Source organism: Strigops habroptila, chromosome 12 (assembly GCF_004027225.2).
Source record: "Strigops habroptila isolate Jane chromosome 12, bStrHab1.2.pri, whole genome shotgun sequence".
NCBI classification, from domain to species: domain Eukaryota; kingdom Metazoa; phylum Chordata; class Aves; order Psittaciformes; family Psittacidae; genus Strigops; species Strigops habroptila.
Window position 1 is genome coordinate 6210726 of NC_044288.2, and position 17482 is coordinate 6228207.

Below are 17482 nucleotides of genomic sequence, written 5' to 3' on the forward strand. Positions count from 1 at the left end.
GCAGAAGCTGAACTGAGTAAAACTAACACAAAAACCCATTAAATTCATCTCATCTGTAACACTTGTGGAGAAGGCGATGCAGGGAGGGAGTGAGTAGCAAGGGCACGGAGAAGGGCAAGACAGTCTTTTTCAGCAGCAACGATACTTCTAAGAAATGTTTGTGAAACTGTGGCCTTATATAAATAAATAAAGATACTTACATTTTTCTGTAATATCAAATACCGCATCAGATTTATCTTCAAACTGTAAAAAGGAAAGCACTGTATCATTATCTTGGTCAGCTGCCATGGACTTTGCTAAAAAGTACCTGATCAAAACCAAAACCAACAAGAAGGGTCACAATTCCTCCTCCTTCCTTTCTCATCCCAAGCAAAGGTCTATGGATTAAGACTGTCACATCACTGAGAAGTCACATTTACCCTGACGGGTTCACAAGTACATAGAAAAGCACACAATGACAATTCAGAGTTAGCGTTGCTTCCCTGAGAAGGTGGAGGAGAGAGGGGAGGGAAGGACGTGTCAAGATTTGCACTTCTAGGTGAGATCCTTGTACCAGGTCAGGATCATGGATTCTGCCCCCTTTGATGCTCTATGAGCCTTCACTTCCTCTGAACATTATAACGGTAAAACAGCATCATATCCAGCTGCCACCGATGTGGGCTGCACAGATCCAAAGGTTTCACCTCCCTACCAGGGCATGTCTCCTTTCCAGGAACAGTGAAATGGAATGGTTAACTTCCTGACAGTAACAAGACAATGAGTGTCAGTGGGAGCGTAACTGAAGAACAACCCAGCTGACAGTGCTGAGTGCGGTGCAAAACATCCATTTACATTAAATACTCTCTGCCAGACATTAAAATTGATGGCATGCTGCAGTGCTGTCTGAAGAACTATGAGCACTCGGCATAATTAAAGTTTCCTTTAGAATGTCCAACTCATTAGCACCCTTCCCTTCTGCCTAAAAGATAACAGCAATTCACTGAAGTCATCTCTCCTTTCTCCACGTCTCCAGCTCAACACTTTCTTTTCTGGTAGATCCTGCTCACACTTCAATTCTTAAGCTATCTTAAGGAAAGTAATGGGATTTGGTAGCAAAGGGATGATCTCTAATTTCATTTAACTCAAGTCATTTAGTTGATAAATCCGGTATTCTACAGAGCTGTGATGGGGACTATCAGTTTGATAGCAGCCAGCTCTGGGAAAGGATGACAACATATTTTCCCAGGGTTCATCTGACAGCAAAAAGCCCATCAGTCTCTTTATACCATCACTTCCAGGTCTACAAGAACAGTCAGCTGCTTCAGCTTAATATGACACACATGGAATAGCAAGAATCTGTCCAGCACTGTGAAGATCAGATACTTTGATACTTCACCAAAACTTTCCAGCTTCTCTGAGCAGACAGTTGAGGCTGAAAAGGTGAAAGACGGAACCAAAAGGGAAAAAGAAAGTTACACATTTCCACAAGGCTGATGCAAGTCAATTCGTGGTAATTATCCAGAGGGAGAGAGTAAGGAAACACCTTCCAGGAAGGTTTGCAAGGCCTGAGTCCTGCTACCACAGTAACAATCCCCGGAGTGTCTCCAGAGATGCAAGTTTAATGTTGAGCTGGAAGTCCACTTGTAGTTGACCAAGTTTACACCAGTGTAAAAAGAATCCCCATAAATACTGGATATACTTAATGCTAACACCAGATGCTGAGGACACACACAGCGGTGGTGTGCTGGTTTTGTAGAACAGAAAGAAGAACTTGTTGCCATTTGATAATAATATCAGAATACGAAGCCCTGGGAGGCAAAACCAAGACAGCTGGGTCCTTTTCTCTACACTGACCTCCCTCGATGCTCCTCTTGCTTCCTGTCAGCAATGCTCTTTCTTCTCCAAAAAAGTCTCAGACAATTTGTAGGTCGGGCAAGAGAAGTTTTCAGCTGAGATGAAGCATTAGCTCATCCTTTTCTTGAAGTAGGTTTATATCAAAGTAGTTCTTTAACTCTTTTGAGATCCAGAGTACCTGTGGAAAAGTATTCCAGGTTCTACCACAATCCTGGTTACCTGATAGGTCCAAGCCCTGGGTATTCCTCCTCCTCTGGAGTTAACAGATCTTTTACTACTAGGTGACAAGACCAGAAATGCCGTTATTAGGAAAAGAACACATTTTGCTGTCTGAACCTCTCTGTTTCATTTGAAGTCTGCACAAGGGGCCACCTGCAAGGGCACATTAGCGACTACCAGAAATATTTTGGCCAAGTTGGAAAACATTTACAATCTACCTGGAAGGAATCCAAAACACTTCCCAAGCACAAGGTCATCCTAGGAAAAAAAACCCACCCTATTTTGTTTCTTTTCTCTTTCCTTTGTGAAGCTATCAGAATAAAGAGATCATCTTGAATATTTTCTTCTTTTCAGAGGTTTTAGGCACAGAGGAAGATCTATGTCTGTGGTCAAAATTTCCCCTGGAAATACTTATAAAACAGGAGCTTCGGCATCTGATAATATGAGCAGTCTTATCTAACCACCATCTAGTTTCTGATGGTGAACAGCATCAGAACTCCCACATGGTGTAAATCCAAAGAGAGGAAACTCGGGGAAGTGTTTGTATGCTTCTGTGTGGATACATATGTATTTGCATACACATAAATATATACATATATAAATATATCTCTCCCCCTGTAAATTACTCATTCCATAGCACTCTATAACTGGAATAAGCCCTTGATGAGGGCATATGAGGGCTCATATATTTTTTTCTGAATTAGTGTGGGATATTCTCTCAACTACATACATTTCTATTCCCTTCCTGAATCCTATTACAATCTTGTTTAATGCCATCTCAGAAGGAAATTTTGTACACCAATAGTTACAAGAAATCACCTTAATCAGTCATATAAGTTGGCTTTCACTGGATTATGGTCCTGTATGACACAGAAATGTAAGTAATAATGCCCACCTTCCTATTTCTATATTATTCTATTTCATTTCTGCAAGGCAATTCCCTCTCTCCCCAGTCCTGGTCAGTTGCCATCAATCTTAATTCCCTTTATTTCTTCTGCTCAGATTTTTAAAGATTCAGCCATTAGTGGAAGAAAAGTACCCTCGAGGCAAACACGAACCTGATCCATCAGATGGCATTCCCTATGGGTCCTTTTGACAGAACTAAGACAAGGCACTCAAACATCCCAGATTAAGTCCTAAATAACTACAGAGTGCAAAGTAACAAGAACAGAAAGTTTTCTGTTAAAATACTCTAAGCTTCAACTCCTCAACACAGTTCTCAGTCATTTAAGCACTTTGGCTAGTATTTTGCCGGAGAATAACTTAATGATACTTAGTGCTCTTAAGCAGTGAACATTCCCTAAGAGCTTAACACAGAACAGTTTAAGCTTGATATTAGCAAAATTAAATGGTTTAGGATATAGTTTCCTTAGTGAGTCTGTTTCACTGTACAAAGAGCAGTGCTCTGCCTACTCAGCTCGTACGATATAAAGGAAACAAGAATACAGAAATGGTGAGAAAACAGTCAAGTATTCCTGAAATCGAGGTGTTTTGCTTTAAATTACTCTTTACATAAAGACAGTACTGCTTTTATATAAAAATTAATAACCTACTAGGTATGTTGCTATTTTTTAATAATTGTATATAAGACTCCAGGGGAACAGAGCTACATCCTCAGCACTAACCTGGCTTTGCTTGGAACGGGTGACAGGAGGACACTGTTTACACTTGAATCCAATGTGCTAATTTGAAATAACTAAAAATCTGTTCAGTACTTGAATGGTGCCACGGCATCCATAAGTCAAACAATTGCTAGGTTGTTTTGGTGCAATATAAAGAGAGAAGCTGCCTATGGCTACAACCTTGTTTTGACTGCAAACCAGAGGATTTCTTTCAAATAAACAAACCAGCATCACAACTTTACATACACAGGCACGTATCTTTCTAGCAGGCCTTTTGAAGTTTGATCCTAGGTTTTACTGCATCCGTAAGCAAACTGTGGAAAGGAAGCAGATGTTAACAAAACTGCAATTAAAATTAGTCAGAGATTATTCTCAGTTTCTGGTCTGTACAGTTTCCTTGTGCTGTACACACAGCACAACCCTCCCCCCTCCCCGCCCCCCCCAAACTTCAGAATCCATTAAACCGATAAGGAAGACACAATTTAAAAGAAAAAAGTAATGTAAATTGTAATCGCTATTCTGGAAGCAGGAGGGGTGAGCTCAGGAAGCATCCCCTGACCTTTTACACATGACACCCCTGGAAGGGATGCCAGGCAGGAGGCAGCCGCGCTGCACCTCTGCTCCGGGAAAGCTCCGCGCTACGAGCAGAATCAAGCAGCGCGTCTCTCCCGGAGCTGCTTCCCACCGAAACACAGCCAGACCTATGGATTCCTACCTCCGGAGCACCTAGGGAGGGAAGAGCAGAGGGTAACAAAGAGCCAGCCTGCTGCAGATACCTGCTACAGGAAAAGAACGGCTGCGGCAGGAAGAGAACCCGGCGGGGTCAGGCTAGCCATAGAGCTCGGCGTGCGGCGCGGGGCCTGCAGAGCCCCCTAGCAGCCCCGGCTGCGGCCAGCGCGGGGCCCGCACCCGCGCCCCTGCGCTGCGGGCACCACGCGGGGCTCTGCGCAGGGGAGAACGGGGATGGAGCGGCCGGCGGGGAGACCCGGAGAGGGAGCTGGGAGGATTCGGGGTCCTTGAGGCTTCCCTGGGCGTCTGAGCTACGCGCAGGACTTCGGAAGATCATTTTTAACCGAGGCTAAGAGGAATTAAATTGATACTGGGACGGGCGTTTTTAAAGGCAAATCCTAAGCAATCATCTCTACACATAAAAAGACAAAGGCAGGCATTTTTCAGTTTCTTGTGGCTCCCTATCTTTCCGTTCAAGAAACACATTCGTATCTTGCATCTCACTAACTTCGATTTGCATCTTCAATCTTTAAGTCTCAGGAAAGAAGACTGAGGCACGTTCTGCTGCCCTTCACTTGTGCGGTTTTAGAACACTGCCTGATTCACCAGACACCACAGGCTTCGGCACGTCAGTGGATCACCCCTGTCTGTGCCCAGCTTTTCCTGACATCCCTCACCTTCCTGAATATTCACAGGCCAATTCCAAACAAAGCCCCTGCGACTTCATGGTTTCACGTCCACCCAACATGCACACACAAGCTGCAGCCCGTTACCAACCTATACAGGACCAAGCAGATGAGTCTGCCAACACACACAAAGTTACAGCGTGCCTGACTTACTCTGAATGTTTTAATCTACCTACAAAAACCAGAGCCCTTCTCCCACCTGCCCACAAAACCATGGATTTGCAAAGGAAGCAGCTCTACACAGGAAGGCTTCACCTTGCAATGGGCTTCTGAAAGACATCCGAGTTTGATGTGCTGATTTGAAGCCTGCTAGACGTGGGCTTTGGAAATTAACAAGCACACCCAGACACTAAACACACATCAAGCAAACAAACAAACCAAGACATCCACATGAAAGGCTTTCCTTTAAACACAAAGAAGTTCTCTCCCCAAGACCTCACCCCTGGCTACGCACCGAACTTTCCTGCTGCTGGTTAAGGCACTACAAACCACCACTGACACTGGGATTTCAGTTACACTAAAGCTGTAAGTGAGCTGCAATAAAAGTAATTCTATTTCTCACAGCAGAAGTCAGAAAAACTAAGCTGAAGTTACATGGATGTAAAAATCACCAGTGTCAGAGCAGGGTCCATATCACGACAATGGATGTTTCTGCTGTGATACTCAGCGGGTAAGTACTCCAAACCAAATATTTCATTTTAGTTCCATGTTTTAGCATCCCACAAGAAGGACAGCACTGCCCAGATCACAAATGTATGCTTTTGGCCAAGCTTTCAGCAGTATAGCTGTTTAGAAGATCATGTTCTGCAAAGCACGCGATCCAATTAATTCCATTGAATTCAGAAGCTGAGTAGCTCTTTAAGAGAGAGACATCACCCCATCTTTTAGGGAAAACCAGTCCATATAAGACAACTAAGAAGCAGTGAGGGTAAGAACCTGGGGTGAAGAACCAGCACTGTAACCTCGGAAAGATCCTTCTACTCAATGTCTCCCCCAAGAGGATCATGAACCATCTCAGTAACCACTTGCTAATAGTTACCTTACTAAAAGGGGGATAAACCCCCAAGCTTCTGTCTATTAATCTTTAAAGAAACGTATAAACTGAAGTCGACTGCTTTTCATTCTAATCTGTCCTCAAAAAGGAAGCCTACAAGATGGTTTTCATGCAAATTGGGCAAATTGACAAACATAGCACCTTCTGCTTGTTGATAAACACAGCGGGGATCATCAGCCCTCCTTCACAGAATGGTTTAGATGTTAATAGCCCACACTGGTGAATCAGCTCATCTACCATTAGGTTCTGCAAGTCTTCCCGTTATTGTAAGAGTTTGCTGCCAACTCTCATAAAACCTACAGCTCCAGCCCCATTTATAGTCTTTGCCCTGGTTGGCTTTTACTATTTCTTTTCCTATGAAGAAGTGGTTCTCACAACAGGCAGCTTAGTTGGATGTTCCACCTTCTTTGCAGATATTATTACAAGTGACCAATGTTCTCGAGAATGAAGTGCCTGAACACCAGGAAAACCACACAGAAACCCCACCAGTACTATGTGATCAGAGCTCCTGTGACCGACTGCTTCATGGAGCCCCAAGAACTGCCCCATTCCATGAACAAACGAGACTGCACAAAACTCCTGCAAGTACTTGAACAACATCAGAGTGAGAGTTAGAACCACTGACCCGCCTCTGCTTGGTTCTTCTGCCTGCAGGTAAGCGATGGAGGCAACACTTGCCTTGTATCGGCATCCTCGCCCCAGGGAAACTGTCTTAAAACATATTTAACCAATCGAGTCAGTTTTGAGATAGCAGCTACTTTGCCAAAAAACACAGAAAGTGTAATTTTTTTTGCAGAGCACTATAACAACTCCTGCCAGGCAATATTAAGCATAATAAAGACCTGTTAATAGTCTGCGTTAGCTAAAATGTATTCCAGAAAGGCTTTCTTGGGCAAATAAAGCCACTTAGTAAAGATGAAATCTTTCCACTTGCTTTTTAGACTGTTTTAACCAATACCAAGATTCAAAAAACCACACAAGTTATTAAAAAAATTATAAAAGAAAGCAAGTACTCCAAAAACTCTCCTGTAGGAATAACTCCGAACAGTTGTGCTAATTCTGTTCCAGGCTCTTCTCACCTAAATTTAGACAACTAAACATTAGTTTATTAGGCCAGTGATTCAGGTTCCCTCTCTTTCCAATGGAAAGGAAGAGATTCCTGCAGCAGCAATGCATCCTGCCCCACGACTGGGCAGAGGATCTTTCAGAGATTCCCATCTGATGGCAAAAAGAGTGCAAAGAACCCAGGTGAGGACAGACAGGTAAGTGTTATCTGGGTACGGAAAGCACAAAAAGATTGCAAATGGAAAGCAATTATTCCTGCCCCCTCCCCTGCCCTCGGACCCAAGCACATGGCGAACTCAGGACCAAGACTCAGATTTTGATACTAAACTTCTCCAAGCTCTTAGAAGACTTGAAACATTTCTCTGAATCTGGACCAGCTATCAAAAGGGAAAAGGACCAAATATAAAAGTTAAGTTTGGGTTTTGTTACCAAAAATCTGTGACAAGCTGAGGGAAAAAGCCAACGTGAATGGGAATGTCTGGAAGGAACGGTGGGATACAACAGTCATTACAGGAGACGAAAAGCGGAGACAACTTCAGAATTAATTTCCACTATCCTCATCAAGCAAAGGGCCTCAAAGTGGGCATAAAGAGCTGACTTGACTTTTCTGTACCTCATAGAATACAAAAAGTCCTCATGGAAAGAACTGAGATCCATTACACTTGGTTTTTAGAAGGTGAATTCAAAACTTCTGCCATCAAAGCATCCTCTATGAGATGCACCAGCCTTTGCAGAGAAATGTCCTCACTCATCTTTGCACACCATTCAAGAGCAGCCCCGTCACAAACCTTTCTAAATGAGGTGATCTCCTTCAATTTTTAATTAAAGCCATGCAAAATTAAAGCTGGTTTATTGAGGCAGCCACCGGGTGCTCACCTCTTCACACCAAATTCATTTCCAAGGGCCGCAGTGTCGCGTTACAGAGTTAGCACTGTACAGGCGCAAATAAAGGATCGCTCTATTCAAAATACCAACTGCTCAAGACAAGGATGTTATTGCACATTATTCAATAGGCAAATTAAAGCTGAATTGCCACAAATATTTGTATAAACTAATTAAAACCCCCATACAAGCAGACACCTTCCAAGCTGATCTTATTTTGTAACTATGAAAAGTTAAATATGTTGATATCTTTTCCTTAGAAAATGCAACCGTTTTGATTTGGGGCAGAAACAAACCTTCTCTAAAAGAAGAATTTAGCCCCAAAAACTTTGTAGATGCCGTTAAATCAAAATTAGACAAAACCTCCACGTCAGTCTTTCACTGCCAAAACTTTCTGTTTTACTTTGTGGCTCATTATGGTGGATTGAGCTAAAACACAGCAACTGCTCACAATGGGCCTGGCAAAGAGCCAGTTCCAGCCTCAAAGCCTCTGGAATAACAATATTTGCCAAGGATTTTAATACCCAAAAGAACAATCCTGAACACACCAGCACCTGCTGAGCTCCGCTCTGAGGAAGTTATTAAATTAGTCTTTGTTTTTTCCATACGAAGGAAAAGGATTGTTTTGTAAGAAATGCTCATTATTCCTCAGGTACGGGATTTGGGAGAGTCCATCACTGTGACCTCCTGTAGAATGGGAGCTGGACAGCTGTGGAGATGTGGGATACACAGCTCTTCCAGGACCTCATCAATTATGGCTTTCATGGAAGATGCACAAGTGTCCTGTATTTACAGTACGTTAATCTCATTCTTCATAGCCTCCATAGCTGGGAAGGATTCAGTTCTCTTCATGGTCCTCAAGAACATCTTGGTGCATAAACTGGTTTTGGAATGGGGAGGGGAGATGAGGAAATTCACCTCTCGGACTCTGAAGGTTACAGACTGAGAGCACACAGTGCACTGGTGCTACTCCTTACTGTTAAAATCCCACAGGAACCTTTCTGGCACGACTCAGATTAACCACACTGTCAGACTTGGGACCAGGAAGGGATTTTCCTTCAGGCTAGACTGGCGAGTTGTATTTTCTCTTTCCTCACTCATGTGGGGCAACTCCACTTTCCTGGATAATCCCTAAATCGTACCAAATAAGTTCTCTGCTTCTGCAGGAGCAGCTAATGTTGTCGATGCCACCGGCACGAGGCTTTCCATCATGTACAGGGACAGATGGAGCAGTAATGGATGGAGACTTCTGGACTTTCCACGTCATGGATCATTAGCCAACCGACACAGAAATGATTTGTTCTGAGACCAATGAAGATGACATGAACTTGACAATACTTTTTTGCTATTCCTTAGCAGACAATTGGCAAGCTTGAGAAGAAAAAAGGCAATCTTTTCTTTCCACTGGTAATGCCAGGTAACAACAGATAAATTGAGCACATCATGGCAAGGAGCATGAAGAGACCACTGGACACCAGCAGAGCACGACCTTTCCGAGCAACCTCTTCCAATGCTTGACTGTCCTCATGATGTATTTCCTTACATCCACTAACATTTCAATTACTGTGAATGAAGTCTAATTGAAGATTTCTAAAATTACTGCCCTACATGAAGCCACTTCCCTTTAAACTTCTTCCAGATAGCCAAGATCCTGCTCTCCCAGAGACTTACACATTTATGGAGTATCTGTGAGCAATTCCACAAAATTCTTTGGGTTTGCTTATAAATAAATGCAACTGTCCAAAAGACACGGGTCTGACCCAACTCAGTGATGATGTTCCTTTCCGAACTGCAGAGCAGGCAAACATCTGTGCAACTCCTCCAGTTAGAACCTGCAAGGTCAACTGTTTTGTTTAGCAACAACTAGTTTTACTGCAATCACAAGTTTTATGTTGTTTGAAATAAATTCAGCAAATTAAACTTCTCTCATGTATCGGAATGGAAAACTTGAGCTAGTGTTCTCATCTTTCTCAAGGCTGGAGAATGGGAAAACATCTTCATCTTTGGGAAAAGGGAACTGGACAGCTCAGTCTTGTAGTAGACTATGGACTCTTCCACACAAATGTGACTTAACCTCATTCCTACGGGAAAGCTTTCAACCAAAAGTTACATGCCTGCATGAAAGGGGGCTTGACTTGTTGCAAGATTCTATCGAGCCCTGTTAAAAAGTTACTCTTCCGCAGTTACTTCAATGTGCGGGCCACAAAGACCCTTCCATTTGTTCAAAGTATTTCTTCCAGCAGATGAGCGTGCCCAGTGCCATGCTGATGGAGGACCACATCCCAGGGCCAGCAGCTGATGGTGCTCGCACCAGTCACCGCCCTGGCTCAAACTGCCATCTTGCCTATGTTTTGACATGGACCATCACGGTGAATTTAAAAGGAGCAGTGGGAACGGTGGGGTTACACCAGGAGACCAGTGATGCTGACGGATCCCAGCTCCCTGCAAGTTTATTATCCAGGTGATGCAGAGATGCTCATGGAAACGATGCCCGGGCACTCCTCGGGAAGGGTGCTCCTTCCCGAGCACCAAGGGAAGCTAAACAAGCCTGGGGGGGAAGCGTGCCCCGCAGCACGGGGTGGGCAGCGCTGCTCACGGCTGCAGCGGCGGGGGCTGCCCGTGTCTCCCCCCCGGCCCGGCCCGGCCGCTCGGCACCGAGGGGAGGCCGCAGCCCCCGCCCCGGCGGGACCGGCCCCCGAGGCCCCCTCCCGCCCGCTGACCCCTCCCCTCTGACCTCCCCTCGCGCCCCCCACTCACCCTGGCACGGGGGCCGGGCCCCTCCTCCTTGGCCTCCGCCATGTTGCGCCCCCCCCTCAGCCGTCCCCAGCCCGGGGCGAGGGGCCGGGGCTCGCTCCCGCTCGGCTTCACCCTCCTGCCGGGGGGCGCCGTGGGGAGGGTCCGCGGGGAGCCGGGGCTGCGGCAGGACGGGGCTGGCGCGGGGCGGGGGGGGGAGCGGCTCCCTCAGGGCGGCTGGGGGGGGGAGGGGGGCCGGACCCGCCAGGCCGCGAGCCCTCTTAAAGCTGCAACGACAAGCCCAGCGCGGGGCCCCAGCGCGCAGGCGCGGCGCGGCTGCGCTGCCAGCGCGTCCCCGCCTCCCCCCGCCCCCCGCGCAGGCGCAGTGCGGGGCCGGGCCTGGTGCTCCCTCAGCCAGCCACAGGCCCGAGGGCAGCGGGGGCGCCCCCGGGCACCCCGCGGGGCCGGGCGGGCCGGGCCAGGCTGGACCCGGCGGGCCTCGAGCGGCCCCATGGTGGCCACAGCGCCCGCGACCTCGTGGCGTGGCCGCCAGGCGCGGTCTGTGGTGGCGATGGTGGCGCGGTGTGGCGCCATGGGCTGCACCTCAGCTCAGCTCACCTCAGCTCAGCTCACCTCAACTCACCTCAACGCACCTCACCTCAACACAGCTCACCTCACCACACCTCCTGCTCCACCAGTCCAAGGCTCTCCGGCATGCCTGGCTGCAACATGGTGCCCCCATGCTGCACCTCCGCACCACGATGCAGCTCCCAGCGTGACACCTCCATGGCGCGAGGCTGAGGCGGTGCTCCCTGTCACCCCGGGACACCCCGCACCGGGGGTGAGGCTGCCCTGAGGGATGGATGCAGTGGTGATGGGATGAGCGGGATCGTTACGGGAGTGCTCTGGAAGCTGACGTGGTGGACTCGCGGCTTTCCTGTGGGAGCGGGTATGTATTTGTTTATTTGATGCTCAACACAAGCACAAACCATAATTTATCAAAGAAACTGAGTTCCATACGTGAAGCAGCGAGAGGTTTTAACGTACCTTTCAAGCCCAAGTCTACTCGCTTTTGATTTTGTACTGCTGTGGAGTCTAGAAGTGCTTCCTGCCTGTGCTCAATCTGCTGCGTGGTGCTTCTGGAGACGCCATGGAGTGTTTGCAGGACATCTGGGTTGTTCCCTTTATTGGAATCAGCCTGAGAGCACAGACCAGTCTGGTTCGTGTTTGTTGTGCCACTGCTGTATCCCTCATGAATGAAGCAGCATATGATTTTGTAGTTAATTTAACATCTGCTGGTACGACTGTAAGCCAGCCATGTTTTTAATGTTGGAATGGCTGGTTTATATTTGGCCGTGTTCTTCCTCATCTGGTGTTGATCAAAAGTTCATATAAGGGTTGTTTCAACAGACTCCGAGAGCTTAATCCCATGAAGATTTGCATATCTCTTTAACCTGAAATACCTGGGAGGTCACGTTTCGGTTGCAAAAATCAGTGTAACCTTTCAAGGTTAAAACCTAAATATTTAAAGGTTTGTAACGTGGCCTTTCATTTTCATGCTTTCCAGTAATGAAGACATTCAAAACGTTAGCAAGGCATAGGCCTATTAAGAAAATATGTGAAACTATGTGTAAGATACAGACTATTGCCTTTTTTATTGTGAACCGTGTCAAACATTACCAGCACCCACAAGCAGTTGATAAGAACAATGTGTTCCCTTCTCCCTTCTACTTAAATAATCTAACTGCTAATTAAAACTTTGTCTTAAAGAGAGATCTGCGCTTCGAGCTTTATCTGATTTGCACAATTAAAGGCTGGTATTAAGCAGCAGCTGCATTTCAATGGCAAATGAAGCCAGCATATAGAAACACTGTCCTTCATCTGGCCTCGACTGCTGGATGCATAATACTGGGATTCATTTAGGAAATCCTGTCAAGTCTCTCTGCAGAAGTGACTGCATGCCAAGGACAGTGAAGTAATTAAGGTAATAATTTAATGAGTTATGAATAATGCTTTTCACTTACACAATAATCCTTGTCCTCAAGCATAAAATAATTCCTGTTGATGAGTCATTTTGTGAAATTTCTTAAAAGAATTTGGGGGTTTTTTTATGGCAAAAGATGTTGTATGTAAACTGTGAGTTTGATGGGAAACTTTGTGGTTATTCAGAGAGTCCTTTTATCCTTAGATAGCCACAGATGAAAAGAATTGATATTTTAATGTTTTCAATGGGCACAAAATTTAGTAACAATAAAAGATTTTAATATGGGTTTATATTGGTATTGGTTTTGAATAGCTAGAAATAGTCTAAATCTAGGCTGCCACATGTCAAGGTTCCCTTGGACACATCCATAGTGCCCTGTGCAGATGGCAGGACCTGGGAATGTTGTGCAGAAAAGGCCACTGCGCAGGCAGGGGTGTGCTAAAGCCTGCGTGAACAGCACCGACAGCGCACATGTTTCTGAATGGGACTTTCTGGGAAGGGGGAAAATCCAGAGGGAGAGGGAAAAAAGAGGCGATAGCCCTCTTAGAATATAAATATTTATAAATTACTTAAACTATTAATAACAATGCTGAGAAACCCAAGTATTCACAAGTCGGGAGGAAGACCTTAAAAGATGCGGTTGGTTTATGAATGAAGATCTTCAGGACAAACTTGCTTTTTCTTGTTGACCTCTGGTTTCTGAGCCAGCAAGTGCACTGCCTTCACGTTATCAAGGTGCAGGTTAGAAAGTGCGTGGGGGAAGAGTTGTCTGTTTGTTTTAATTAAACCTCTCTTTTCATGTAATCCCAACTCCAAATGCTCGGGTGTTCAGAAGAACCTCAATTACGAGGAGAATTCCAGTAGCGTTGCAAGACTTGACAAAGCTGTTATGACTTCTTGAGGGTACGTGTTCAATTTCCATAATATTTTATAAAATGAAAAATTGATGGCACTTGTTCAAGCATGCTAACAGGAACGAACAGTTTTATTTCACTGCATGGCTCTCCTAAGGAAATTAGGGAGTTGATGGAAATATTTGAACTTCCAACATGGAACTGAAAATGCTTTCAGACCACTAACCTAAATATTTTGTTAGAAATAGATCCTGTCATTAAAATAGATTATAGTACAACCATATGCTGTTGGAATCTATCCCTGATGGAAGGTTTGCTTAAGCTGATGCTATGGGTAGATGAGGGGGTGACAGTGAGTGTGGACTATTTAAAACTGGATCAGCCCCAGTGTGTTCTGTGGACATCTCTCAGCCCACTCTCTGAACAGGGCATTTGAATTAGAGCAGGATGTTTTCCAGCTTGTTTCAGACCTGACTTACTTTCGACTCTACATGAACTGCATATGTACTAATGTAGCTAAAAAAGACACTGTAGAATATGTAGATAGTGTGGTGATGACTAGTGCAGAACAGACCGAGATAAATGCCTGGATAAGGCAGGGAAAAGATAAGATTGTTCCACAGTGTTGTTTTTGAATTTGTTTTTAATTTACCCCTGGAGCCCCCATATTACAATCTACTGCACAATTCTGCGTGAGACTATTCGTCTTTAAAACAGTGACATTTAAAAAAGAAACCATGGAACTCCTTTCACATGCAGGCTGCAGTTCAATGAACTGGATGAATGATCTTTCCACATACCCAGGGGCACGCACAGCTGAATATAGATCACCCAGAAAACCTGCCAGCCCTTCATAGTGAGATCTCGACACTCCTTCCTCTGTTCCAGCTCAGGTTCTCTGCAGAGAGTTGCAGTTGCAGGTGCTGACAGCACTGCTGTGTCTTTGTGTAATTTCTTTACACAAGTTAATGACAAGGAATAATCTCTTTTACTTTTCAGTGAGCTCAGTGGGCATCTAAATAGGACAGGGGGGCTGCGAGACACAGCTGTGGCCTGTGTTGTACCCACATCCGGGGCCCAAGGAGGGAACAACGTAGGGTGGATGTGTAAAAACATGGGACTTGGGAGTTAGCAAAGCATTCTCTCTCCTCACTTCAAGACACTGCATTAGGAAAGGTTGAACCAGCGTAGATCACACCAGTGTTGCTATACTGGCAAGTCACTCCTGTGCAAACGTGCTTTGTGCTACTAAGCATGTGCCAGTGGAGTTTCCTGAGCAAAATCCAGAGATTTTTCAGCCTTTTCTGTCCCAGAGGGGGGCAGAACTGCCGAGACCTCTTCATTTTAGATGCCCCCGTACTGCAGACACGTTATGGCCAAGACAGGGCTGTAATGACGTAAGCACAACCAGTGAGTGTTGCGGTGGAAAGTCACTTGCTAGTGGAGTCTCCTCTGGTGCCTGAGCAGATGGGGCACAGGCTGTGGCAGGCGCAGCAGCGAGGTGGGTTTGTCTCCCAGCTCTGGAGCTGCTTTGGCTTTGTCCCCCCAGCACATGGGGCTGGCTCACAGGCAGGATTTGCATTTCCCTGGCACTGGTGATGCAAGGGGCCTGCCTCTGCGAGGTCCCCTGGGGCTGCGAGGACAAAGGGGAGCAGGAGGCTGGGAAACAACGAAGCTCAAGGCCAGAGAAAAGCCAAGTTTTAAAAAGCGACGCATTCAGCGTGCTTAGTCATAGATACACAAACGCAGGAGGGCTGGCAGAGGCCTATTTTTGTCCTCAAACTCCCCCTCACGTCCCAGACTTGCTCGGCTGTGTTTGCTGTTGAGATTAACATCCCCTTCCCCCACCACCCACCCACAGGTTACTGAAGGAACAGCCTTGCAGAAGGGAAAAAAAAAAGCAGCAGTTGCCTTGTTCTGCCTGCAGGAGAAATGTCAGGAAGTGCCTGCTGGTGGGTGGGATGAAAGGAGGAAGCTGATCTCCAAAGAGAATATTCTAGCTCTGCTTGTGCGAACAAATGCCCCTCTGTACTTTGCTTGATAAGAACATCCAGGAGCAGGTCTTCTGCGTGCAGGAGCAGTCACTTCCACATCTCTGAGGGGTTTATTTGTACACGCTGCATTACCCACAGCTCTCCATGAACTGGAGGGTAAAAAGATATAAACAGCTAGGAAGAAGTACAAGCATCATTAATAATTAATAGTGTCTTTTTGTAACGGGAATGATGCAGTATTAATTATGAAGTTTAACTTCTATTTGGATGCGTGCGTATGGAATTTGGACCGGGATTTAAGTTCAGTGCAATCATGCTTTTATTCTAATCACAATAATTACAAATCTATTCTACTTCTGCCTTTAAAGCCTAAATAACCCAGGCTTCTGTTTCCAAACGTGCCAGACATCAGTTGTTGCACACCAAATATGGAAGTTCAGAAACTCAGAGCCCCAAAGTGAATCTGGTTATAAATACAATGGAAATTGCTTTCATTCATTGTCACTGTGCAACCCCGTGGAAATGGGAAAATACCCCCAGAACACAGCTAACCAGAAGTATGCTGGTTACTAAAATCGCAGGGTCAACAGTGAGGCAGGAACTTCATTGCACACATCATGAAATACTTACAGAGATAGTGACCATCGTGTGCAAATGTGGTTTCTACACTTCTGGACCTGATGCTGTGTTTCAAACAGCTGATGCTGCCTCAGTGACTCTCAGTCTTTTCTACTCCAAAGCCTTCAGAATTGGCAGTACTCATCCACAAGTTACTGTTTCTTGCAGTACTTTTGAAGCTTATTTTTTGTACTGGATGATCTGATGTGAAGTCGTCTATGGCAGAAGCACAAAACCCAGAGGGAGAACTGCGTTTAACTGCAGGCCATCAGCTGCATACCTCCTCCAGACATGGATGCATTCAGTCCATAGCAGAGTGCGGGTGGAGGCTGTCGTAGGGAGCAAGCAGAAAGCTCATCTTTGTTGCAGTAAACAGTCATTAACTATTTTCTAGCTATATTCACACCTTTCTTGTGCTACCAGGGTAGATTTATTGGCAAGGCTCATAGCAGGGTCTCGTGTCAAGGCACAAGAGAGGAAATAATGAATTTTCTCTTTGCTTTTGCATCTTTGCTTTTGGTTTTTCATCTGCTTTTCTCTCCTTACTGAAAATCTAACCTCTCACCCCACGTGGGATGTTTAGACGGTATTGTTTGTGATACAGTGATGTTTCCAGGGCAATACTTCCTATAATAAGGTGCAAAAAACAATTGGAAAAAAAAAATTACTTAGGCTTTTGCAAAATCGGGGCTATTCAGTGTCCTGGATGTTGCCTGGGATAGGTGTCAGGTTGTCAGACCTGTAACCCTCTGGGAAGTCCATTCAACTGCCTGATGCCACAGCAGTATTAATTTCATCTTCTGAGAACTGCTGAAAAAGGACATGAATAATCCATGGGGTTGTTTGGCCATTTCTGTTGTTTGGAGACCTCTTGATTCTTTGTTGTAGGTTACACAGGAGTGCCCCTTTACAACTCTGCTTGCTGCTTTTTAACACCACCCGAATTTCGTGCTGCGACTACATCACTTTTTCCAAAGGTTTCTTTGAATCCATCTACTATTTTGATATAATGCAAAAAAAGGTTTTCTGATTTTCTTATGATTGTCTCCTGTATGTTTCCAGTGATCGCCCTGTCTGTGAGTGTATGTTTTGGAAATACCAGTGGATTCCAGAAAGTGCCCAGAGAAGACACTGCCAGTTTTGAAGTTAAGAAATGCAGGCACTCTGCTGAAATCCCGCATTGTGAGGCTGCTCACTTTTCCTGCCCCC

The 17482-nt window shown here is 45.5% G+C and overlaps 1 protein-coding gene and 1 long non-coding RNA gene across 19 annotated transcripts in view; one reads left to right on the forward strand and one right to left on the reverse strand.

The window, feature by feature from the left end:
- ZMYM4 (zinc finger MYM-type containing 4) overlaps positions 1-11144 on the reverse strand; it is a 42566-nt gene extending 31422 nt beyond the window's left edge. For 4 of the 18 annotated variants that reach the window (XM_030504359.1, XM_030504360.1, XM_030504358.1 and 1 more), the window contains exons 1-2: positions 10848-11142; positions 201-243 (exon numbers count right to left, since the gene is read on the reverse strand). Coding sequence is in view for 9 of the 18 variants with exons in the window: in XM_030504346.1 (XP_030360206.1) it covers positions 201-288 (88 nt within the window). In the remaining 9 variants the exon portion in view is untranslated. The other 14 variants (XR_003994142.1, XM_030504348.1, XM_030504350.1 and 11 more) reach the window with 9 other exon arrangements.
- Positions 11145-11318: 174 nt separating this feature from the next.
- On the forward strand, positions 11319-17259 carry LOC115615786. The gene is made up of 3 exons (XR_003994143.1): positions 11319-12807; positions 13640-13710; positions 17162-17259. It is a non-coding gene; the product is annotated as an uncharacterized LOC115615786 (long non-coding RNA).
- The last annotated feature ends 223 nt before the right edge of the window (positions 17260-17482 follow it).